We start from the raw sequence: 22,992 nt of genomic DNA, 5'->3' as shown, positions 1-22,992 counted from the left end.
TTCTGCCGATAGGCGCGTATAGAGCAACTCATTGCCAGTTCAGTGATACCTGTGTTACCGACCTGTCTTGTTCAATTCATTTGCAGCGATTGTTTTTGCTAGCGTTGTTTTGTTCTTTTTTCGTTTTTTATGATGCAAGTTTAAGTGAACAATATGCAGCTGTGAAATTTTGTTATTTATTCGGTAAAGATATTGCTGAAATTGTTGTAATGTTGAAAACGGCTTACGAAGATGATGCTATGGGAAAAATCTCAAGTGTACGAGTGGTTTGCTTGATTTAAAAATAGCGACATGTCAATTGATGACAAACCTCAATCTGGACGTCCATCAACTGCCCGAATCGTCGAAAATATTGAAAAACTTCGAGAACTTGTACTCACAGACAACTGACCAACTGTCAAAGATTAGTGTGTTATCTTGGAGATTGGTTCAGTGAATTTTAACGGAAAATTTGGGAATGAAAAGGGTTACTGCAAAGTTCGTTCCTCGGGTTCTGACTGACAATCAAAAGAAACATCGAGATGAACCATGCAGAGGTTTGAAACAAATGCTTGGAAGTGATCCAGATTTTCTGACAAAGGCCATCACTGGTGATGAGTCATGGTGCTATCGTTATGACCCAGAAACAAAGCAACAGTCAAGCCAATGGAAAACGTCGTCCCCACCCCGTCCAAAAAACTGTCGTCAAGTCAAATCAAACATCAGAACAATGCTGATTTGCTTCTTTGATGCCAAAGGCATAGTTCATTCAGAGTTTGTTCCTCCAGGTCACACTGTCAATCAAACCTTTTATTTGGAAGTTTTAAGAAGATTGCGCAACAGTGTTGTCAAAAAAGACCGGATTTGTGACAGACAGCAGAGTGGTTTTTCCACCACAGCAACGCCTCTGCACGCACAGCCATCTCTGTTAGCTTTTGACCAAAAATTGTCATATTTCCGCTTCCCCATGCGCCTTACTCACCTGACCTGGCTCCATGCGACTTTTTCTTACTTCCATGCATGAAAGTGGCATGAAAGTACACCAATTTGACACATTGAAGAAGTCAAGATAAAATGCGAGAGAGGTGCTGTCACGCATTTCTAAAGATGACTACGAAAAATGTTTCGAAGAATGGAAGCACCAGTGGGACAAATGTATTAATTGTAATGGAGAGTATTTTGAAGGAGATAAGGTTGTTTAGTAAACAATTTGAAAATATACAGCTTTTAAAAAATAATTCCGTTTTTGGGTACGCTCTCGTAAGTTGCTGCATATGAAATTTTGCTAAATATTGAATTTTTCTTTGGGCGTGGGTGGAGGTCTCTATTTGTCATGAATCTCGAGAAAATTAATTTGACGTAGCGCACTCGTTTGCGATCGCATCGCGCCAGCGATAATGACACAGTGAAATATGCACGACATTCCTCATATTTCATAAATGGTTTGAAATATCGAAATGACATTTTAGCAGATGCCAGCACACAAAGATGAAAATATTTTGCCATACGGCTATTATAAAAATGGTTCAAATGGCTCTGAGCACTATGGGACTCAACTGCTGAGGTCATTAGTCCCCTAGAACTTAGAACTAGTTAAACCTAACTAACCTAAGGACATCACAAACATCCATGCCCGAGGCAGGATTCGAACCTGCGACCGTAGCGGTCTTGCGGTTCCAGACTGCAGCGCCTTAAACGCACGGCCACTTCGGCCGGCCACGGCTATTATACAAAACTTCATTATCTACCGTGTTATTCCACTAACTACAGACTTTTCCAATGAAAGAATGTGATTTTTAAGGGTCATCGATAGATGGTGAAATGAGAAATAACGGTGTGTACAGTGTTTACGTGGAATGGATTGGGTACTCTGGTCCACCTAAACTGGCCATTGCCTACTTGGAAACCATTTGCAGCCATTCATGGACTTCATGTTCCCAAACAATAATGCACCATGTCACCGGCCAACAACTGTTCGCTATTGGTTTGAAGAACTTCCTGGACAATTCGCACGAATGATTTCTCCCGACATGAATCCCACAGACACTTATGGAACATAATTGAAAGGTGAGTTCGTCCACAGAATCCTGCACCTGCAACATTTTCGCAATTATGGACGGCAATGGAGGCAGCATGGTTCAACAACTCTCCAGGTGACTCCCAACGACTTGTTGAGTCCATGCCATGTCGAGTTGCTGCACTACGCCGAGCAAAACGAGGTTCGACACGATATTAGGGGGTATCCCATGACTTTCGTCACTTCAGTGTAACAAAGCCACGAAATGACAAACTAATAAGTTTCGGAACAGTGGCGCTCAAATTTGAGCTACAGACACGACATCGCGGAGGAAGACTTTTTTCTACACAGTCGCTCTACTGGCATCACGCCAGGTTACCCAACATTAGCGCTAGGAGATGTTGCCGCTGCCCCGCCAGCCAAAAGTCGCGGGAACCGTCTTCGCTACCCCCACACCCTTCTGATTAGGTTGACTACAGGAATTACATTTCTGTCGGAATAGGCGTATCACTGTGTCGTTTTCGTGCCCATAAAACCACGGAAAGACGCTCTGCGAGACCGATTCCACTGTGGACCTGAGACGGAAGTACTTTATGTTAGATCTCACGGTCGTAGAAAGAAAGTGGCCTCCATCTTTATTTGACACGAAGTTACTCCCGTCGCCCTAGAACCAGGCTGGTATAATTTCAGATCAGTAGGAGCTAGGTCGCGTCGCCATAGTATGCTCGTGCCTATTTCGCCCGCCATTATTACGTGAGTATACAAGATTGCGCCACGAACTGCCGGTACCACGCGTTCACCGTTGCCAATGGGTCCCGGGTTCGATTCCTGGCAAGGTTTGTGACAGTGGCTAGATTGGACTGTATAAAAAATTGGACTGTGTAAAAATTGGGACTTTGCACGGGCGCTGATGACCGCGTAGTTGAGCGCCTCACAAACCGAATATCATCAACACCGTTGCCCGACGTGGCAAGAATTTTCACTTTGTTGCTCTTTGTGTCCATATCCGGTACTTCTCATGACCAACCACGAACTCTCGTGTTGCTTACTCCCTACAGTTTACCTGGTTTCACTGAGTATAACTCTACACGGAACGGACGATCTATGATTCCTCGGTTTGAAGTGATTCTTATGTTATTCACTTTTGCTACAGAAGAATCCCTTTCAGAAGGTCTTACAGAATTGTGGTTTGATGTCGTTTCAGAGTGTAAGAAGGCTACTTCGGATATTTTCTGATCTTGCCGATCAACATACGAGCAGTTAGTTCATGAGCCCACGCGAGTAGTAAACCGTTGTGAAAACACACTTGACCTCTTAGCAACAAATAGTCCTGAGTTAATAACGAACATAAAAACCGATTCAGGGATTAGTGAACTCAGGGTTGTCGTAGCGAGACTGAATATTGTAATCCCCAAATCCTCGAAAAATAAGCGGAAAATATACCTATTCAAAAAAGCAGATAAAAATTCACTTGACGCTTTCCTGAGAGACAATCTCCACTCATTCCAGATTAATAATATAAGTGTAGACCAGATGTGGCTTAAATTCAAAGAAATAGTATTGGCAGCAATTAAGAGATTTATACCAAATAAACTAACAAACGACGGAGCTGATCCTCCTTCGTACTCAAAACGGATTAGGAACACTGTTGCAGAAACAACGAAACAAACACGCCAAATTTAAACACACGCAAAATCCCCAAGATTGGCGATCCTTTACAGAAGCTCGAAATTTAGCGCGGAGTTCAATGCGAGACGCCTATAACAGTTTCCACAACGAAACTTTGTCTCGAAACCTAGCAGAAAATCCAAAGAGATTATGGTCGTATGTCAAGTATGTTAGCGGCAAGAAACAATCAATGCCTTCTCTGCGCGATAACAATGGAGATACTATCGAAGACAGTACTGCCAAAGCAGAGTTACTAAACACAGCCTTCCGAAATGTCTTCACAAAAGAAGACGAAGTAAATATTCCGGAATTCGAATCGAGAACAACTGCCAACATGAGTAACGTTGAAGTAAATATCCTCGGAGTAGTGAAGCAACTCATATCACTTAATAAAAGCAAGTCTTCTGGTCCAGACTGTATACCAATTAGGTTCCTTTCCGAGTATGCTGATGCATTAGCTACCAAACTTAACAATCATATACAATCGTTCGCTCGATGAAAGATCCGTACCCAAAGACTGGAAAGTTGCACAGGTCACACCAATATTCAACAAAGGTAGTAGGAGTAATTCACTAAATTACAGGCCCATATCGTTAACGTCGATATGCAACAGGATTTTAGAACATATATCGTGTTCGAACATCATGAATTACCTTGAAGGAAACGGTCTATTGACACACAGTCAACGTGGTTTAGAAAAAATCGTTCTTGTGAAACACAACTAGCTCTTTATACACATGAAGTGTTGAGTGCTATTGACAAGGAATTTCAGATCGATTCCGTATTAGTGGATTTCCGGAAGGCTTTTGACACTGTACCACACAAGCGGCTCGTGAAATTGCGTGCTTATGGAATTTCGTCTCAGCTATGTTACTGGATTTGCGATTTCCTGTCAGAGAAAAAATGTGTGTGAAATCTTATGGGACTTAATTGCTAAGGTCATCAGTCCCTAAGCTTACACACTACTTAACCTAAATTATCCTAAGGACAAACACACTCACCCATGCCCGAGGGAGGACTCGAACCTCCGCCGGGATCAGCCGCACACCTGTCAGAGAGGTCACAGTTCGTAGTAATTGACGGAAAACCATCGAGTAAAACAGAAGTGATTTCAGGCGTTCCACAAGGCAGTGTTATTGGCCCTTTGCTGTTCCTTATCTATATAAACGTTTTGGGAGACAATCTGAGCAGCCGTCTTCGGTTGTTTGCAGATGACGCTGTCGTTTATCGACTAATAAAGTCATCAGAAGATCAAAACAAACTGCACAACGATTTAGAAAAATATCTGAATGGTGCGAAAAGTGGCAGTTGACCCTAAATAACGAAAAGTGTGAGGTCATCCACATGAGTCTTAAAAGGAACTCGTTAAACTTCGGTTATACGATAAATCGGTCTAATCTAAAAGTTGTAAATTCAACTAAATACCTAGGTATTACAATTACGAACAACTTAAATTGGAAAGAACACATATAAAATGTTGTGGGGAAGGCTAACCAAAGGCTGCGTTTTACTGGCAGGACACTTAGAAAATGTAACAAACCTGCTAAGGAGACTGCCTACACTACGCTTGTCCGTCCTCTTTTAAAATACTGCTGCACGGTGTGGGATCCTTACCAGATAGGTCTGACGGAGTACATCGAAAAAGTTCAAAGAAAGGCAGCACGTTTTGTATTATCGCGAAATATGGGAGAGAGTGTGACAGAAATGATACAGGATTTGGGCTGGAATTCATTAAAAGGAAGGAGTTTTTCGTTGCGACAGAATCTTCCCACGAAATGCCAATCACCAACTTTCTCCTCCCAATGCGAAAATATTTTGTTGACACCGGCCTACATAGTGAGGAACAATCACTACGATAAAATAAGGGAAATCAGAGCTCGTACGGATGAATATAGGTGGTTTATTCTTTCCGCGCGCTATACGAGATAGGAATAATAGAGAATTGTGAAGGTAGTTCGACGAACCCTCTGCCAGGCACTTAAGTGTGATTTGCAGAGTATCCATGTAGATGTAGATCCTTTTACCGCCTGTCTGTTACTTGTCTGGAGCTTCCTTCCCTCTCCTTCCCTCTCGCTTTTTCATATCCTCTACTCTAGCAACCGATGTGCCTGTAATACGAAAAAGACATTCGATGTCTCCACAGTCAGTGGACAGAGGATGGGCAGAGGATTTACAGGTAGCAGTTCTTTTACCTGCGAACAGGGAAATTGTAACAGCTAGGACAGTTAATTCATTTATTCAATTTTCATCTCTTCAAAATGCAAGTATTGCACAGTCATTGTCGTTTAGTGCACACGATCGTCTGACTTCGGCGGTAAGCTGTTTTCAGGTGCTTAGTCATATCCTCGTAAATCTTACACAGTCGTCCTGTGTGAGTGCAAACAACGACAGACGTACATTGTATACTAAGACGGACGTATAATGTATACCCCCTTTTTGAGTCATCTATCTTCCGACTGGTTTTATGTGGCCCGCCACGAATTCCTCGCCTGTGCCAATCTTTTCACCTCAAAGTAGTACTTACAACCTACGTCCTCAATTATTTGTTGGCTGCATCCCAGTCTCTGCCTTCCCTTACAGGTTTTACCCTCTACAGGTCTCTCTAGTACCATGGAAGTTATTCCCTAATGTCTCAACACGTGTCCTATCATCCTGTTATTCCTTCTTGTCAGTGTTTTCCTTTCATCGCCGATTCTGCGGAGAACTTCCTCATTCCTCGTCTTATCAATCCACCTAATTTTCAACATTCTTCTATAGCACCACATCTCAAATGCTTCTGTCCCGGTTTTCCCACAGTCCATATCTCACTGCCGTACAATTCTGTGCTCTAAATGTACAGTCTCAGAATTTTCTTTCTCAAATTAAGATCTATGTTTGATAGCAGTAGACTTCTTTTGGCCAGGAATGCCCTTTTTGCCAATCTGCTTTTTACGTCCTCTTTGCTCCATCCGTCATTGGTTATTTAGCTGCCTAGGGAGCGTAATTCTTTATCTTTGCACTAGAATGTGTATAAAGAATGCCTTAATATGCTAATACATCCTATACTATCGAATAAGTGATTATTTCATCACAATAATACAGGGATATATTTATGTCGACGCAGGATTGGGAGTGCAATCGGCAACATTTACATTATAGCGGTATGGTTTTCATAATTTTTAGGTGTTATACAGCATATTGAGTTTTCTGTGAATTGCATGTATTTCAGTTATTTTCTAACGTAAATAATATGCGCTTTGAACAAGTTGTGTCATTTTGATGAACGACATCAGTTTTCTTTAAATTTATAAGGGACAGGCAAATTAAAACAAGGTGATGGAAAAAGTAAAGGTCCTTAGCAGAACAAGTGAAAGCTTTGACTTAAATAAAGGTGTGAAGCAAGGGGATAGTCTCTCCACTGCCCTATTCAATATAGCCCTGCATAGTGTAGTAAATAAAATCAAAAAAAGAGGCACCATATTTATGAAAACTAGCCAGATATGTGTATACGCTGATGACATTGCTATAGTAGGAAGAAACACCAATACACTCCTAGAAACATACCGGACTATGGAAACAGAAGCCTTAAAAATTGGCCTCATAGTAAATGAAAACAAAACAAAATATATGTTAATGTCACAATCTGAGGCCAGAAGAACCCCTAAAAACCTAAACAGCAATGGGAAATGCTTCAATGGAGTTTCCTCTTTTAACTACTTGGGAGCCCTAATAACAAATGACAACAGTATTGGAAAGGCTATAAGGGAAAGAATACAAGCAGGAAACAGAGCTTACTTTGCAAACATGCAGCTTTTCAAAAATAGCCTTGTTACAAGAAAAACTAAACTGCTAATATATAATTCCCTAGTCCGCCCAGTTATCACATACGGCTCAGAGGTATGGACGCTGACAGAACACGATAAAAATGCACTTAGAAGCATTGAGCGGAAAATACTACGCAAAATCTATGGACCAATAAGGGAGGAAGAAGGCTGGAGAATACACTACAATGCCGAATTACAAGAGTTAATACAAGGCGGGGACATAGTAAAATTTGTGAAATCACAGCGAATACGATGGCTAGGACACTTGGAGAGAATGGCAGAGGATAGAATTCCAAAGAAAATGATGAAAGGTATGATCCATTCAGTTAGGCGAAAAGGGAGACCTAGAAGAAGATGGATCGACGAGGTAATAATGGATATCACCAATATGGGAGTCCGGGGGTGGAAGAGAGCAGCAAATAACCGAGAAGTGTGAAGGAAGATTGTTGAAGAAACCAAGGCTCACTAAGGGCTGTAGCGCTACTAAAGAAGAAGAAAATGGAAAAAGTAAGTAAACTGTTTATTATTTCAAAAGTAATCGCCATAACTGTTAATACATTTATGCCACTGTTAGGCAAGATGGTCAGTGCCTTCATGGAAAAACGTTTGCGATTGCATATGGAGCCATGATTGTAGCCAGTTGTGCACTACCCATCCGAAGCAAATCAACAGTCACGAATGTCTTTCTTCAGGGCTCCAAAAATATGGAAATCACATGGGAACAGATCCGAACAGTATGGAGGATGTGTAGAGGCTTCACAGCGAAACTTCTGCAGCGTAGTCGAGACAACCTTGGTACCATGAGGGCCCACTCTCACACATACTCCGTAAATGCAATCCAAATCTCACACAGTGTGATTTCCATAGTTTTGGAGCCCTGAAGAAAGACATTCGTGGTCGTCGACGAGTAGGTGCACACCTGGGTACAATCATGGTTCCGTAGGCAACTGCAGACATTTTTCCATGAAGGTATTGACTCTCTTGTCTCACACTGGAACAAATATATCAGCATTTAGGGCGATTATTTTTAGACCAATTTATAAGTTTACTTTTTTTTCTCCATCTGTCTCGTTTTCATTTGACTACCTCTTACCGCATTTCGAACTTATTTTGTTCCAGGACAGTGCATTGAGCAGGAGTGCAAATTCGTCATTCGCAGATCTAACCTCAGGACTGTGGAGGATAAGTGAATAGAACGGTAATGTAACATAACCTGGAAAAATTGTTTCAAACGTATGTCCCATGAACAAAGCGCAAGAACGAAAGAGCAAGGAAAAAACTGCGTGTTAATCTAAAAACAACGAAATTGCAGAAAGAGAAAGAAAGCTGAAATTTAGTTAATGTTGTGTATGGAAAAATAAATGCAATTATGTGTTATCCATGTATAGTAAAAGTGCAAAAAAGCCATTCTCTAGGAAATCCACCTCTCTGATGTTAAAGAAGAATAGTTTTACTATTGTTATGGAAGCGAAAACTTCCGGCCTATTTTTTGTAAATGTCAATGTACGTGTCTTTTCGCAAATGTAATTGTGTATCCCTTCATTTATCTCAGTCCATGTGAAATAATAAAGAAAATAATGATACGACAATCTGGTAGCGAGATTCTTTTAACCATCTGATTTTCGTATGTCATAAGGGCACACACGCATCCATTACGTTAAATTTGGAAATATTAATTATTTACGGGCTGCACTCGACAGGATAAACATAAGAATTAGTTTCAATCAGTTCTGCGTAATAAGGTCATTATATTAAAGTCAGACTGATTTCAGCCTGAATTTGAATGAGAAAAAATTTCAAAGTTCTGGTCTGTATCAGTAAGAAATGAAAGCTATCATCTCATTGGTACTGAGCAAAGATATTATTACTATCTTTGCTCGCTAACGGTGAGATAACAGCTTTCACTTAAAAAGTGAAATACTTAAAAGCATTTCACCGTTAAAATCAGGTTACAAAAAGGATATTATCATTATGATAATCGATAATTCGAATCGAGAACAGCTGCCAACATGAGTAACGTTGAAGTAAATATCCTCGGAGTAGTGAAGCAACTCATATCACTTAATGAAAGCAAGTCTTCTGGTCCAGACTGTATACAAATTAGGTTCCTTTCCGAGTATGCTGATGCATTAGCTACCAAACTTAACAATCACATAAAACCGTTCTCTCGACGAAAGATCCGTACCCAAAGACTGGGAAGTTGCACAGGTCACACCAATATTCACGAAAGGTAGTAGGAGTAATCCCCTAAATTACAGGCCCATATCGTTAACGTCGATATGCAACAGAATTTTAGAACATATATTGTGTTTGAACGTAATGAATTACCTCGAAGAAAAGGGTCTATTGACACACAGTCGCCGGCCGAAGTGACAGAGCGGTTAAAGGCGCTACAGTCTGGAACCGCACGACCGCTACGGTCGCAGGTTCGAATCCTGCCTCGGGCATGGATGTGTGTGATGTCCTTAGGTTAGTTAGGTTTAAGTAGTTCTAAGTTCTAGGGGACTTATGACCACAGCAGTTGAGTCCCATAGTGCTCAGAGCCATTTGAACCATTTTTGACACACAGTCAACATGGGTTTAGGAAACATCGTTCTTGTGAAACACAACTAGCTCTTTATTCACATGAAGTGCTGAGTGCTATTGACAAGGGATTTCAGATCGATTCCGTATTTATGATTTTCCGAAGGCTTTTGACACTGTACCACACAACCGGCTCGTAGTGAAATTGCGTGCTTATAGAATATCGTCTCAGTTATGCGCTGGATCTGTGATTTCTTATCAGACGGGTCACAGTTCGTAGTAATTGACGGAAAATTATCGAATAAAACAGAAGTGATTTTAGGCGTTCCCCAAGGTAGTGTTATAGGCCCTTTGCTGTTCCTGATCTATATAAACGATTTGGGAGACAATCTGAGCAGCCGTCTTCGGTTGTTTGCAGATGACGCTGTCATTTATCGACTAATAAAGTCATCAGAAGATCAAAACAAACTGCACAACGATTTAGAAAAATATCTGAATGGTGCGAAAAGTGGCAGTTGACCCTAAATAACGAAAAGTGTGAGGTCATCCACATGAGTCTTAAAAGGAACTCGTTAAACTTCGGTTATACGATAAATCGGTCTAATCTAAAAGTTGTAAATTCAACTAAATACCTGGGTATTACAATTACGAACAACTTAAATTGGAAAGAACACATATAAAATGTTGTGGGGAAGGCTAACCAAAGGCTGCGTTTTACTGGCAGGACACTTAGAAAATGTAACAAACCTGCTAAGGAGACTGCCTACACTACGCTTGTCCGTCCTCTTTTAAAATACTGTTGCGCGGTGTGGGTTCCTTACCAGATAGGAATGACTGAGTACATCGAAAAAGTTCAAAGAAAGGCAGCACGTTTTGTATTATCGCGAAATATGGGAGAGAGTATCAGAGAAATGATACAGGATTTGGGATGGACATCATTAGAAGAAAGGCGCTTTTCGTTGCGACGGAATCTTCTCACGAAATTCCAATCACCAACTTTCTCCTCCCAATGCGAAAATATTTTGTTGACACCGAATTACATAGGGAGGAACGATCACAAAGATAAAATAAGGGAAATCAGAGCTCGTACGGAAAGATACTGGTGTTCATTCTTCCCGCGCGCTATACGAGATTGGAATAATAGAGAATTGTGAAGGTGGTTCGATGAACCCTCTGCCAGGCACTTAAATGTGATTTGCAGAGTATCCATGTAGATGTAAGATGTAGATGTAGATGATTGTTGCCATAATATTGCTACGTAGGTCGTTGTATCGTCTCTCTCTGTAGTATTGTATTGTAGCGGGTAACATAGATATTTCTTAACAAATCACTTGTATATGGTGGAAGCCTATTTGTATTGGGAAGCGAACTTCCGCAAAGAATTAATTTCATCCGTTTTCGCCTACGTAGCGTACCTTATTGCTACCAGCATATAAATCTAGCCATTCATGAGAAAGTGTTAAAAACTCATACGGAAAATTATCGACACGCTTAATTAAAGGAGAGAATGACGATGTAGTAAGAACCTTTAATACTTGTCACTATGATAAATACCCTCTGCTGCGCACTTTACAGTGGCTTGCAGACTACGGATAAAATCGAATCGGCCAGTTTACGTCGTTCCGTCGTCAGTGCGCTCTTCTTCGAATGAGTCGAACTGCATCATGACGATGGTGTAGGTGAAGACGGTACCGAAAAGTGCGCACACCGTGCTGCCGTCGAGGGGGAAGAGGCCGCGTGCGCTGAACGCCAGCCTCCTGGCGCCGATGTAGTCGCCCAAGAGCCGCAGCGCCGCCGAGGCCCGGTCTGCGCTTGCGCGGGCGCCAAGCAAGCGGCGCGCCAGCACCCGCTGCACCAGGTGAGCCGCGTGGTTCGCCTCGCTGCTGGTCACCTGGCATTAAGAACGGGAAAAACCGATATCGATATTTTAGTTCTCAATAATTGATATTTTTGGTATCTGATCTTGGTTATAACAGGTGTTTATTTTTTACTAGTAACCGAGTAGAATAGCCGAAATATGAATTAGCCATGGCAGCAAGGCTATTTTTTTGTTTTTAAATAAACCTTTTTTACAAAGAGAATAATCTTTATTCGGACAAGTTGCATTGGTTTGAGAAACTGCGTTATTTCAGAGAGTGGGGAAAGCGATAAGCCCCCTCGCAGCGATAAGTGCTATTTTAATAACAATGCCAACAGAAACGAGCAACGAACACATGGCATAAGAATCGGTACAGCTTGGCTGAGACAACAATGTCCGCGTTTACGTGTGTTATTGTTTTAAGGTACGTGTGTACATCCATCGTGGAAGACTTGCCCCCATCTGGTCTATACGGTATTTTCTCGCTGTCGTCGCCGGACATCCGTTGTACGAGGGCTATGTCGAAAATTTTTAGCGCCGCGACTTTCGCGCCATGATTTTTTACGATTATAAAAAGGGTTTAAGTGCCGAAGAGTGCGATTCTTTTTGCTGCGTGTTTTTGGTGAAGCTTCCCCTTCTAGGGCCTCAGTTGGAAATTGGTTTCGCGAGTTTTCGAGGGGTCGTCAGTCAATTGAAGATGAACCTCGTCCCGGTCGGCCAGCAACAGCTGTGACTCCTGAAAACATTGATGCTGTGAGGAAAATGATCAAAGAAGATCCAAATCTTACATTTTGCGACATTGAAGGGACCCTAAATATTAGATCAACAGCATCACAGACCATCGTTCATAGTCACTTACGCCCTACTAAGAGATGTGCCCATTGGGTGCCACATTCCCTGACAGAAAGCCAAAAGCAGGCGAGAGTGGACTGGTGTCGTTTCATGCTCGAAAAATTCAATGGAGGGAAGTCCCAAGACACCTACATATCGTCACAGGTGACGAAACGTGGGTCTACCATTACGACCCTGAAACGAAGAGACAGTCTTCTGTGTGGTGCTCTCCAGGGGAGGAGCCACCCACAAAAGTTCGATGAAGTCGGAGCTCTGGAAAAAAGATGGTGGCAACTTTATTCACGAAGATCGGGCATCTCACCTCTGTGACCTTGGATACACGTCGTACAGTCAATGCTGAATGGTACGTGAACGATTGTCTTCCAAAGGCCATCGCCACACAGAAGTCACAGCATCCAAAGTCCAAGAGTGGGCACCTTCTGCTGCATCACGACAATGCATCCGCCAGAACGATGGACTTTCTGGAGAAGGAAACAGTGCGAGTGCTACCCTGTCCCCCCTATTCACCTGACCTGGCCCCCTGTGACTTCTTTCTGTTCCCTAAGACTAAGGGAAAAATTCGAGGGCAGCGGTTTTCATCAGATGAAGAGGTCATTGCAGCGTACGAGAGTGCACTAAGTGACATCCCAAAAGAAGCTTGGACTGACATATTTTCTAAGTGGTTTCAGAGAATGGAAAAATGTATACAGGCTAATGGAGAGTATTTTGAAAAGTTGTGGACGTTTTTTTGCAAATAAATTTTTTTTCAGACATTCTGCTAAAAACTTTCGGCATAGCCCTCGTATTACACAATGACACCAACCCCCGTCTGGAAACGTTTCTACTAAATAACGTACCAGCGAACTACAGTGCTTCATTTGCTTTAAAAGATTAAAGATTTGTCTGCCATTTCTATGGTATAATAAGAGGAGGAAAATTATGGTAAAAGCAATAAATTAAAATCTTTATAGTTCATTCCTAGTACACAATGCCTGTGTCTACACAATATGCCTTTATCTGCAAATAGCCTCTGAGGACGGTCAAATTAACGCTAAAAATAGAGTTCAACATCAGTTTTCATCATTTAGCAGTGATTATTCGTAATGCCCAAGCAGGGGGTGTGATCCCCCACTTCAAGAAATTGCGCTGAAGAGCCAAAGAAACTGGTACACCTGCCTAATATCGTGGAGGGCCCCCGAGAGCATGCAGAAGCGCCGAAATACGACATGGCATTGACTCGACTAATAGCTAAAGTAGTATTGGAGAGAACCCACAAAGGAAAGGCTTAGCAGACTGAGATTGAAAGGGAAATTCATAAATATAACGATAATAACAATATACGCACCAACTAAGGAAGCAGAAGAAGAAACAAAGGAAAAGTTTTATGAAGGCCTAGAAAGGGCATGCAATATAAGTACAAAACTATGATCTATTCTTAGTTATGGGAGATTTTATTGCACGGGTTGGGCGAAGCGAATATGAAAGAGTATCTGGGAGATACGCATTACATGAAGAAAGCAACGATAATGGAGAAATGTTATGTCAGTTTGCTGCTAGATATAATCTAATCATCAGGAGCACATGTTTCTCACATAAAAGAATACATCTCGGAACATGGAAATCAAATGTAAGTAGAGTAGTCAATCAAATAGACCATGTGTTCGTAAAGGCACGACATGCCATGTCAGTTATCGATGTGAGGAGCTGCAGGGGCCCAGCTGTGACTCAGGCCACTGTGCTGTAAAAGCTGCAGTGAGAGAGAAACCATCTGTAGCACCTAAACCTGGAATGGAGAAAAATATAAACTGGAACACAGAAAAATTGAATGACCCAGAAGTTGTGAAAGCATACCAAGCAAAAGTTATAGATGCACTGACTCCCGGCGAGGAAACAATGGGAATTCAAGAGAGAGGGACTAAGACCCTGAAAGCTGTGAAAGAGGCAGCAGAAGACATAGTAGGGATGAGAAGAAATACAAGAAATGAGTGGTTTGATGACGAATTCACGCTAGTAATAGAACGTACAAATGCGGCAAGACTGAAAATGATACAGAGAGAAACAAGAAGAAACGTGGAGGCGTACAAAGAATCAAGATCCAATGCCCAAAGAATATGCAAGAAAAAGAAAAAAGAATGGCTGAAATCAAAGTTTAAAGAGGTGGAAGAATTAAAGAAACAGAATGAAAAGAAGAAATTCTATCATGCCGTGGGAAATATGAGAAAAAATATCAACCCAAACAAAATGCGTGCAAAACCAGAAACGGCGAGATAATAAGAGATGAACAAGAAATATTGCAGAGGTGGGCAGAATACTTTGAAGACACGCTCAACAAAAACTCAGATCAGGCCCCAAGAGGTACACAGGAACAGGAAGAGAACACAGAGGCAAGAGAAATTGAAAGGGACGAGGCACAAAAAACCCAACAATGCTGGAAGTGGAAGCAGTGATAAATAAACTAAAAAATAACCGTGCACCCGGTGAAGATGGGTTCGTGCCAGAACTAATAAAATCAGGGGAGGGGGGGGGGGCAACCTCTAAGACGTAAATATTTAAACTAATAAAGAATACATGGGTAAATGAAAGCATCCCGGAGGAGTGGAACACTGGAATAATATGCCCAATATATAAGAAATGAGAAAAGCTCGATTGTGAAAACCATAGAGGCATAACCCTACTGAATACAGTATATAAGATTTTCTTTGGAGTGCTGAACGACAGAATAAAGATGTGCGCCGAAAAGATTCTCGGAGGATACCAATGAGGTTTCCGACCAAACAGAGGTACATCTGATCAGTTGTTAGACAAATAATGGAAAAATTTTATGAATATGATATAGATCTCCACTTCCTGTTCGTTGACTTTAAACAAGCTTTCGATAGTATTAATAGACCAGCATTGTATAAAGGGCTGAAAGAATTGGGCATCTGTGATAAACTGAGAAGGTTAGTCGAGTTAACAATGAAGGATACAAGAGCAAAAGTAAAAATGAATAACAGAATGACCAGGCAGTTTGACTTTGAGCATGGACTGAAACAAGGTGATGGCCTCATGGCAGTCCTTTTAACTTAGTGCTGCATAGTATCATACAAAAAGTAGATAAAAGACGAACAATAATGATGAACTACAGCCAGATATGCGCATATGCAAATGATATTGCTATCTTGACAAGGTATGTAACATCGCTTAAAGAAATATATGGACAAATGGAAGCAGAAAGAACAAGAATTGGACTTACTCTAAATGAAAGCAAGAGAAAATATATGGTTATGACCAATTCTGAAGCTAGAAGAACACCACAGGACTGGATATCTCTCATAAATGCTTCAAATCTGTTATATGTTTCCATTATTTAGATGTCCTCCTAACCAATGATAATAGTATGAGACAATGGATTAGAGAAAAGATAGAAGGAGGAGACAAAGTCTATAATGGAAACCTAAAGATACTCAAGAACTCTCTAATTACAAGAACAAATAAATTGAGAGTATACTGTTCCCTTGTGCGACCTGTTGCCACGTATGGATCAGAAACGTGGTCAGTGACAAAAGCAGACAGTAACAGCCTAAGGGCATTTGAGAATAAAATCTTGTGAAAAATCTATGGGCCTGTGAGAGAGGCAGAAGTTTGGAGATTGAGATACAACCATTAAATACAAGCCGGCCGGTGTGGCCGAGCGGTTCTAGGCGCGTCAGTCTGGAACCGCGAGACCGCTACGGTCGCAGGCTCGAATCCTGCCTCGGGCATGGATGTGTGTGATGTCCTTAGGTTAGTTAGGTTTAAGTAGTTCTAAGTTCTAGGGGACTGATGACCTCAGACGTTAAGTCCCATAGTGCTCAGAGCCATTTGAACCATTAAATACAAAAGCTTATACAAGGGAAAGATACAGTGAAATTTATCAAATCTCAAAGAATACGTTGGTTAGGGCATATGGAGAGGACGACGGAAGACAGGATGACCAAACGAATAATGAATGCCAGACTGTATTTCACCAGAAGGAATGGCAGTCCAAGAGCTAGACGGATGGACACTGTGATGGTAGACCTTGCCAATTGGGGATCCGTGGATGCAAGAAAAGAAGAAGTGCTGGAGAGAATTGACACCATGAATCCTGCAAAGCTGCCCATAAATCCGTAAGAGTACGAGGGGGTGGAGATCTTTTCTGGACAGCACGTTGCAAGGCATCCCAGATATGCTCAATTATGATCATGTTTGGGGAGTTTGGTGGCCAGCGGAAGTGGTTACACTCAGAAGAGTGGTCCTGGAGCCACTCTGTAGCAATTCTGGACGTGTGGGGCGTCTCATTGTCCTGATGGAATTGCCCAAGTCCGTCGGACTGCACAATGGACATGAATGGGTGCACGTGATCAGACAGGATGCTCACGAACGTGTCACCTGTCAGAGTGGTATCTAGACGTATCAGGGATCCCATATCAATCCAACTGAGGACGCCCCACATCATTGCAGAGCCTCCATCAACTTGAATTGTCCCCTTCTGACATGCAGGGTCCATGGTTTCACGAGGTTGTCTCCATATCCACTCAAGTCTATCCGATCGATACGGTTTCAAACGAGACTCGTCCGATCTGGCAAAATGTTTCCAGTTCAAAATGGTTCAAATGGCTCTGAGCACTATGGGACTCAACTGCTGTGGTCATAAGTCCCCTAGAACTTAGAACTACTTAAACCTAACTAACCTAAGGACAGCACACAACACCCAGCCATCACGAGGCAGAGAAAATCCCTGACCCCGCCGGGAATCGAACCCGGGAACCCGGGCGTGGGAAGCGAGAACGCTACCGCACGACCACGAGATGCGGGCAATGTTTCCAGTCATCAACTGTCCAATGATGTCGGTGTTGAAGGGCCCAGGCGAGGCCTAAGGCTTTGTATCGTGCAGTCATCAAGGGTGCACGAGTGGGTCTTCGGCTCTGAAAGAGCATATCGATGATGTTTCGTTGAATGGTTCGCACGCTGACAGTTGTTGATGGCCCAGCATTGAAATCTGCAGCAATTTGCACAAGGTTTGCACTTCTGTCACGTTGAACGATCCTCTTCAGTCGTCGTTGGTCCCTTTCTTGCAGGATCTTTTTCTGGCCCATCGATGTCGGAGATTTGATGTTTTACAGGATTCCTGATATTCGCGGTGCACTCGTTACATGGTCGCACGGGAAAATCCTCACTTCATCACTACCTCGGAGATGGTGTGTCACATCACTCGTGCGCTGTCTATAACACCACGTTCAAACTCACTTATATCTTGATAACCTCCCATTGTATCAGTAATAACTGATCTAACAACTGCACCAGCACTCTTTGTCTTATCGACCGCAGTGCCGTATTCTGCCTGTTTACATTTCTCTGTATTTGAATACACGTGCCTATACCAGTTTCTTTGACGCTTCAGTGTACAATTAACAGGAGAATGCTGATTTTTGTTGTAGTACTTAACCATCTATCAATTTTCGAGAAAAGCACCGAACGGTGGACAGAGAAAGTTTTCTTTTCTTTGTCCATGTAATTAAATATTTTGATTTTATGCGTTTTGAAACTGAGTGAGTCAAAATTGTTCAAACTTTCTTCGATTTGTACATTTATTACAGGAAATAATAAGAATTAAAAAATGGTTCAAATGGCTCTGAGCACTATGGGACTTAACTGCTGAGGTCATCATTCCCCTAGAACTTAGAACTACTTAAACCTAACTAACATAAGGACATCACACACATCCATGCCCGAGGCAGGATTCGAACCTGCGACCGTAGCGGTCGCGCGGTTCCAGACTGTAGCGCCTAAAATCGCTCGGCCACTCCGGCTGGCTAAGAATAAAAAACCGGAAATCGGTTATTCCAGAGACCGGTTATTTTGAGTGGTCTCATTAGTCCGATTAAATTGGCTTGGAAAAAAAAATAGATTTAAATTAAAACAGACTGTTTCAGCGATAACCGCCACCCCTACCTGGCACACCAGGCACGTGCTCGAGAACCTGACGACTGTGCGCGCCAGCCTGGAGCCGATGGTGACCAATACGGCAGGAGAGAACGCTGGCGGTGATGTGGCGACAGAGGATACGAAGAAAAATATGATCGCTACGACAGACAGCGTCACATCCATGGTCGATAACGCGTTCCAAGACGCGTACGTTTTGTCCAGTGAATCTGCCAGCTGCGAGAGCCCTACGTATGCCTCGGAAATGGTGCTCGCGAGTCGGGCTTCATTCTGCTCGGTCATTTCGCAAGAAGTAATCCTGTGTGCGATTGCGTCGGACGTGCCGTCGAGGAACGACTCTCGAGTAGCGGTAGACAGTAGCGCGAGCGCTAAATTTATTTTCTTGAAAGCCGATCCAGTTAACGACACAAAGCAGATAAATTCGATCGACAACAGTTCCACAGCGAAGTAAGTGAAGTATAGTTCGAGTGGTGTGTAGTCGTCGGCAAACAATGCAATCAAAAGCGCGTCCAGTAAGTGGCACGTGAGAGTGGTGGTAAGTGCAGAGACTAGCAGCAGCCTGTGGCCCCTGTAGGACGTGGGGACGAGTGCGGAGAGACACGCGTCCGCTTGCTGCAGCTGGGAGGCGAAGCGCGCCTGCCGTGAGCAACGGGAGCGCGCCCTGCCGAGGCAGGCGGAGACCAGTGCGGCGGCGGCGGCGGCGTTGCCGGCCGCGGCGGGCAGCCAGACCGCGCGGCGCGAGACCCGCGAGGCGAGGCGCGCGCAGGCGTGGGCGGCGGCGGCGGCGTGGGCGGCGGCCAGCAGCAGGCAGCACGCCGCCTGCCGCCCGGAGCGCGGCCGCAGCGCGCACCACCGCAGCGCCGCCTCCAGCGGCCGCAGCGCCCCCACCGTGTCCACCCCTCTCGAAGCACTAGAGAAGAACAAAGAAAATAAGAACTATTCCAGTCCATCTTCGCGTGTTTACACTTTGTGCACAACATCCTGTTTCGCACTGTTACGCTTGTCGTCGCCTCCGTGGAAGTTGCCTTCTAGTACGCTTTATTCAGTATCATCGCTTCTTTTATAGATGCTTTTTGGTGGAAAATTTATGACTTTTTACCGTAACCTGATTATGCTCTATCCAGGCGGAACGCTCGTTCTCGTTCTTCAGTTAAGGAAGGGGGGGGGGGGGTGGTAGGACGTCAAACGGGCTGACTTGAAGCAGGAGAGGCACCAGAGGACATTTTAATTTCCACTGTCTATACTTTTACAAGTAAATTCATAAAACTTTGTCAGCATGACCAGGAAGGATTCAGGATTCACACTCGTAGCAGCGGAAGTTCAAAAACATAACAAAATAATTTTTTTACGTGTGAAATTTCATCATTTTTTCACTTACTATTGGCTGCATTTGTTGCTATACGTACACTTTTCTTCATAAGTAAGAGACACTGTTCGATGAATTTTGCACAGCATACAAACCATACTTACAGGTGTCTGAAACTCTAGAATCTATTTAATTTATGAAAAAATGAATGAGCTCTTACGTTTTAAACTTTATGTCTAGAAAAAAATCAAATTTTGTCGTTAATTATCTCAATTTTTACCATAGTTTTTAATAGATTTTGAAAATTCTAGAGTTTCATACACCTGCAAGTATGGTTTGTATGCTGTGCAAAATTCATCAAAGCCTCTCTCTTAATTGTGAAGAAAAATGTACCTATAGCAACAAATGCAGCCAACAGTAAGTGAAAAAAATGATGAAATTTCATATCTAAAAAAAATTATTTTGTTATGTTTTTGCACTTATACTGCTAAGAGCGTGAATCCTGAATGATTCCTGGTCATGGTGACAAAGTTTAATGAATTTATTTGTAAAAGTATAGAAAATAAAATGTCCTGTGGTGCCTCTCCTGCTCCAAGTCGGCCCGTTTGACGTCCTACCCCCCTTAATAAAGAATATTGTGCAACCTACGACTATTTTTCAAATAGCAGAAAAAATAACAACAGCTGCACTACTTTTGCGGGTAGCTACACAACGTACTTGAAAACAGCAACTCTCACAGGCGGACCTCACTGATTTGCCCCTTTCATTATTTTCATTCTTGTAGGGTTTGATTGATACCAACTTTTTTAAAAAGATCTAACAAACAACTGTCAATATTATAGAGGAAGCAGCGTCCCAAACTCAGTCTGTACAATTTTTGCAAAAACAATCAATAATAGTTTACGAAGCCGAACAGAAACTCTCCTGTTAGAAGAACAATGTGGATTCCGGACACGCCATCCATGCACTGATAATTCACTGATGGCAAAAAAATCGCAACACCAAAAAGGAGTTTAGCGACATAAACGAAAGTCGGTAGGCTTGTCTACATCTGAAAGATGATGTCTATTCAAATTTCGCACCAGCCCCATAAAAGTGGCACTTGTAGCGTCACTACGAGGATGCAAATCACGTTTGCTTTCAATACACCCTGTAAGGGTCGTGATAGTTACTTACCTTTGAGATTGGACTTGGTGACTTGACGTTAGTCAACAGTCTCTTCAAGGTGACACTGAGTTTGAACGAGGACGTGTAATAGTACGAGAAGCTGGAAGTGTTGGTCAGAAAGGAGCCAGCTCAGGGCCTGCAACCGACCTACTAGATACACTGGTCATACAACTGGAGTTATCGTCTGGTGGTGATTTCGTGAGTACTCTCGTGGTTACTCCACGCACTCTGACTGCAAATTTGTACGTCAATCTGGTGATTCGACGCGCTATGCTGCCATTTGTGAACAGCATTTCGAAGAGTGTTTTCCAACAGGATAACGGTCGTCCACACACCGCCGTTGTAACACAACTCTCTAAGAGTGCTCGATCACCAGATCTGTCTCCATTCTAGAACATATGGGACCAATTCGAGCTTAACCCACAAACAGACCGACCCAGTGCAACAGGCATGAAACTCCATCCCACAAACTGACACCCAGCACCTGTACAACACAATGCATGCACGTTTGCATGCATGCATTCAATAGTGTGGCAGTTAAACCGTTTATTAATTTACCAACATTTCGCATTTGCAATGGCGTATCTCGCGCTTACATAAACCTGTGATCTTGCAATGTTAATCACTTAAATACACTCCTGGAAATGGAAAAAAGAACACATTGACACCGGTGTGTCAGACCCACCATACTTGCTCCGGACACTGCGAGAGGGCTGTACAAGCAATGATCACACGCACGGCACAGCGGACACACCAGGAACCGCGGTGTTGGCCGTCAAATGGCGCTAGCTGCGCAGCATTTGTGCACCGCCGCCGTCAGTGTCAGCCAGTTTGCCGTGGCATACGGAGCTCCATCGCAGTCTTTATCACTGGTAGCATGCCGCGCAGCGTGGACGTGAACCGTATGTGCAGTTGACGGACTTTGAGCGAGGGCGTATAGTGGGCATGCGGGAGGCCGGGTGGACGTACCGCCGAATTGCTCAACACGTGGGGCGTGAGGTCTCCACAGTACATCGATGTTGTCGCCAGTGGTCGGCGGAAGGTGCACGTGCCCGTCGACCTGGGACCGGACCGCAGCGACGCACGGATGAACGCCAAGACCGTAGGATCCTACGCAGTGCCGTAGGGGACCGCACCGCCACTTCCCAGCAAATTAGGGACACTGTTGCTCCTGGGGTATCGGCGAGGACCATTCGCAACCGTCTCCATGAAGCTGGGCTACGGTCCCGCACACCGTTAGGCCGTCTTCCGCTCACGCCCCAACATCGTGCAGCCCGCCTCCAGTGGTGTCGCGACAGGCGTGAATGGAGGGACGAATGGAGACGTGTCGTCTTCAGCGATGAGAGTCGCTTCTGCCTTGGTGCCAATGATGGTCGTATGCGTGTTTGGCGCCGTGCAGGTGAGCGCCACAATCAGGACTGCATACGACCGAGGCACACAGGGCCAACACCCGGCATCATGGTGTGGGGAGCGATCTCCTACACTGGCCGTACACCACTGGTGATCGTCGAGGGGACACTGAATAGTGCACGGTACATCCAAACCGTCATCGAACCCATCGTTCTACCATTCCTAGACCGGCAAGGGAACTTGCTGTTCCAACAGGACAATGCACGTCCGCATGTATCCCGTGCCACCCAACGTGCTCTAGAAGGTGTAAGTCAACTACCCTGGCCAGCAAGATCTCCGGATCTGTCCCCCATTGAGCATGTTTGGGACTGGATGAAGCGTCGTCTCACGCGGTCTGCACGTCCAGCACGAACGCTGGTCCAACCGAGGCGCCAGGTGGAAATGGCATGGCAAGCCGTTCCACAGGACTACATCCAGCATCTCTACGATCGTCTCCATGGGAGAATAGCAGCCTGCATTGCTGCAAAAGGTGGATATACACTGT

At 43.6% G+C, this 22,992-nt stretch overlaps 1 protein-coding gene across 1 annotated transcript; it reads right to left on the bottom strand.

The window, feature by feature from the left end:
• Positions 1 to 11,498: 11,498 nt before the first annotated feature.
• LOC126259196 (uncharacterized) lies at positions 11,499 to 19,344 on the bottom strand. Its single transcript, XM_049955788.1, has 2 exons — positions 18,635 to 19,344; positions 11,499 to 11,881 (listed from the first exon to the last, which is right to left on the bottom strand). Exons 1-2 carry the CDS (start codon positions 18,905 to 18,907, stop codon positions 11,603 to 11,605), a joined length of 552 nt encoding a protein of 183 aa, XP_049811745.1. The 5' UTR covers positions 18,908 to 19,344; the 3' UTR covers positions 11,499 to 11,602.
• Positions 19,345 to 22,992: the final 3,648 nt, after the last annotated feature.

Source organism: Schistocerca nitens, chromosome 1 (genome assembly GCF_023898315.1).
Source record: "Schistocerca nitens isolate TAMUIC-IGC-003100 chromosome 1, iqSchNite1.1, whole genome shotgun sequence".
In the NCBI taxonomy this organism is placed as follows: Eukaryota; Metazoa; Arthropoda; class Insecta; order Orthoptera; family Acrididae; genus Schistocerca; species Schistocerca nitens.
Note: the sequence above shows the minus strand (reverse complement) of the source record. Positions and strands in the feature narration are given on the sequence as shown.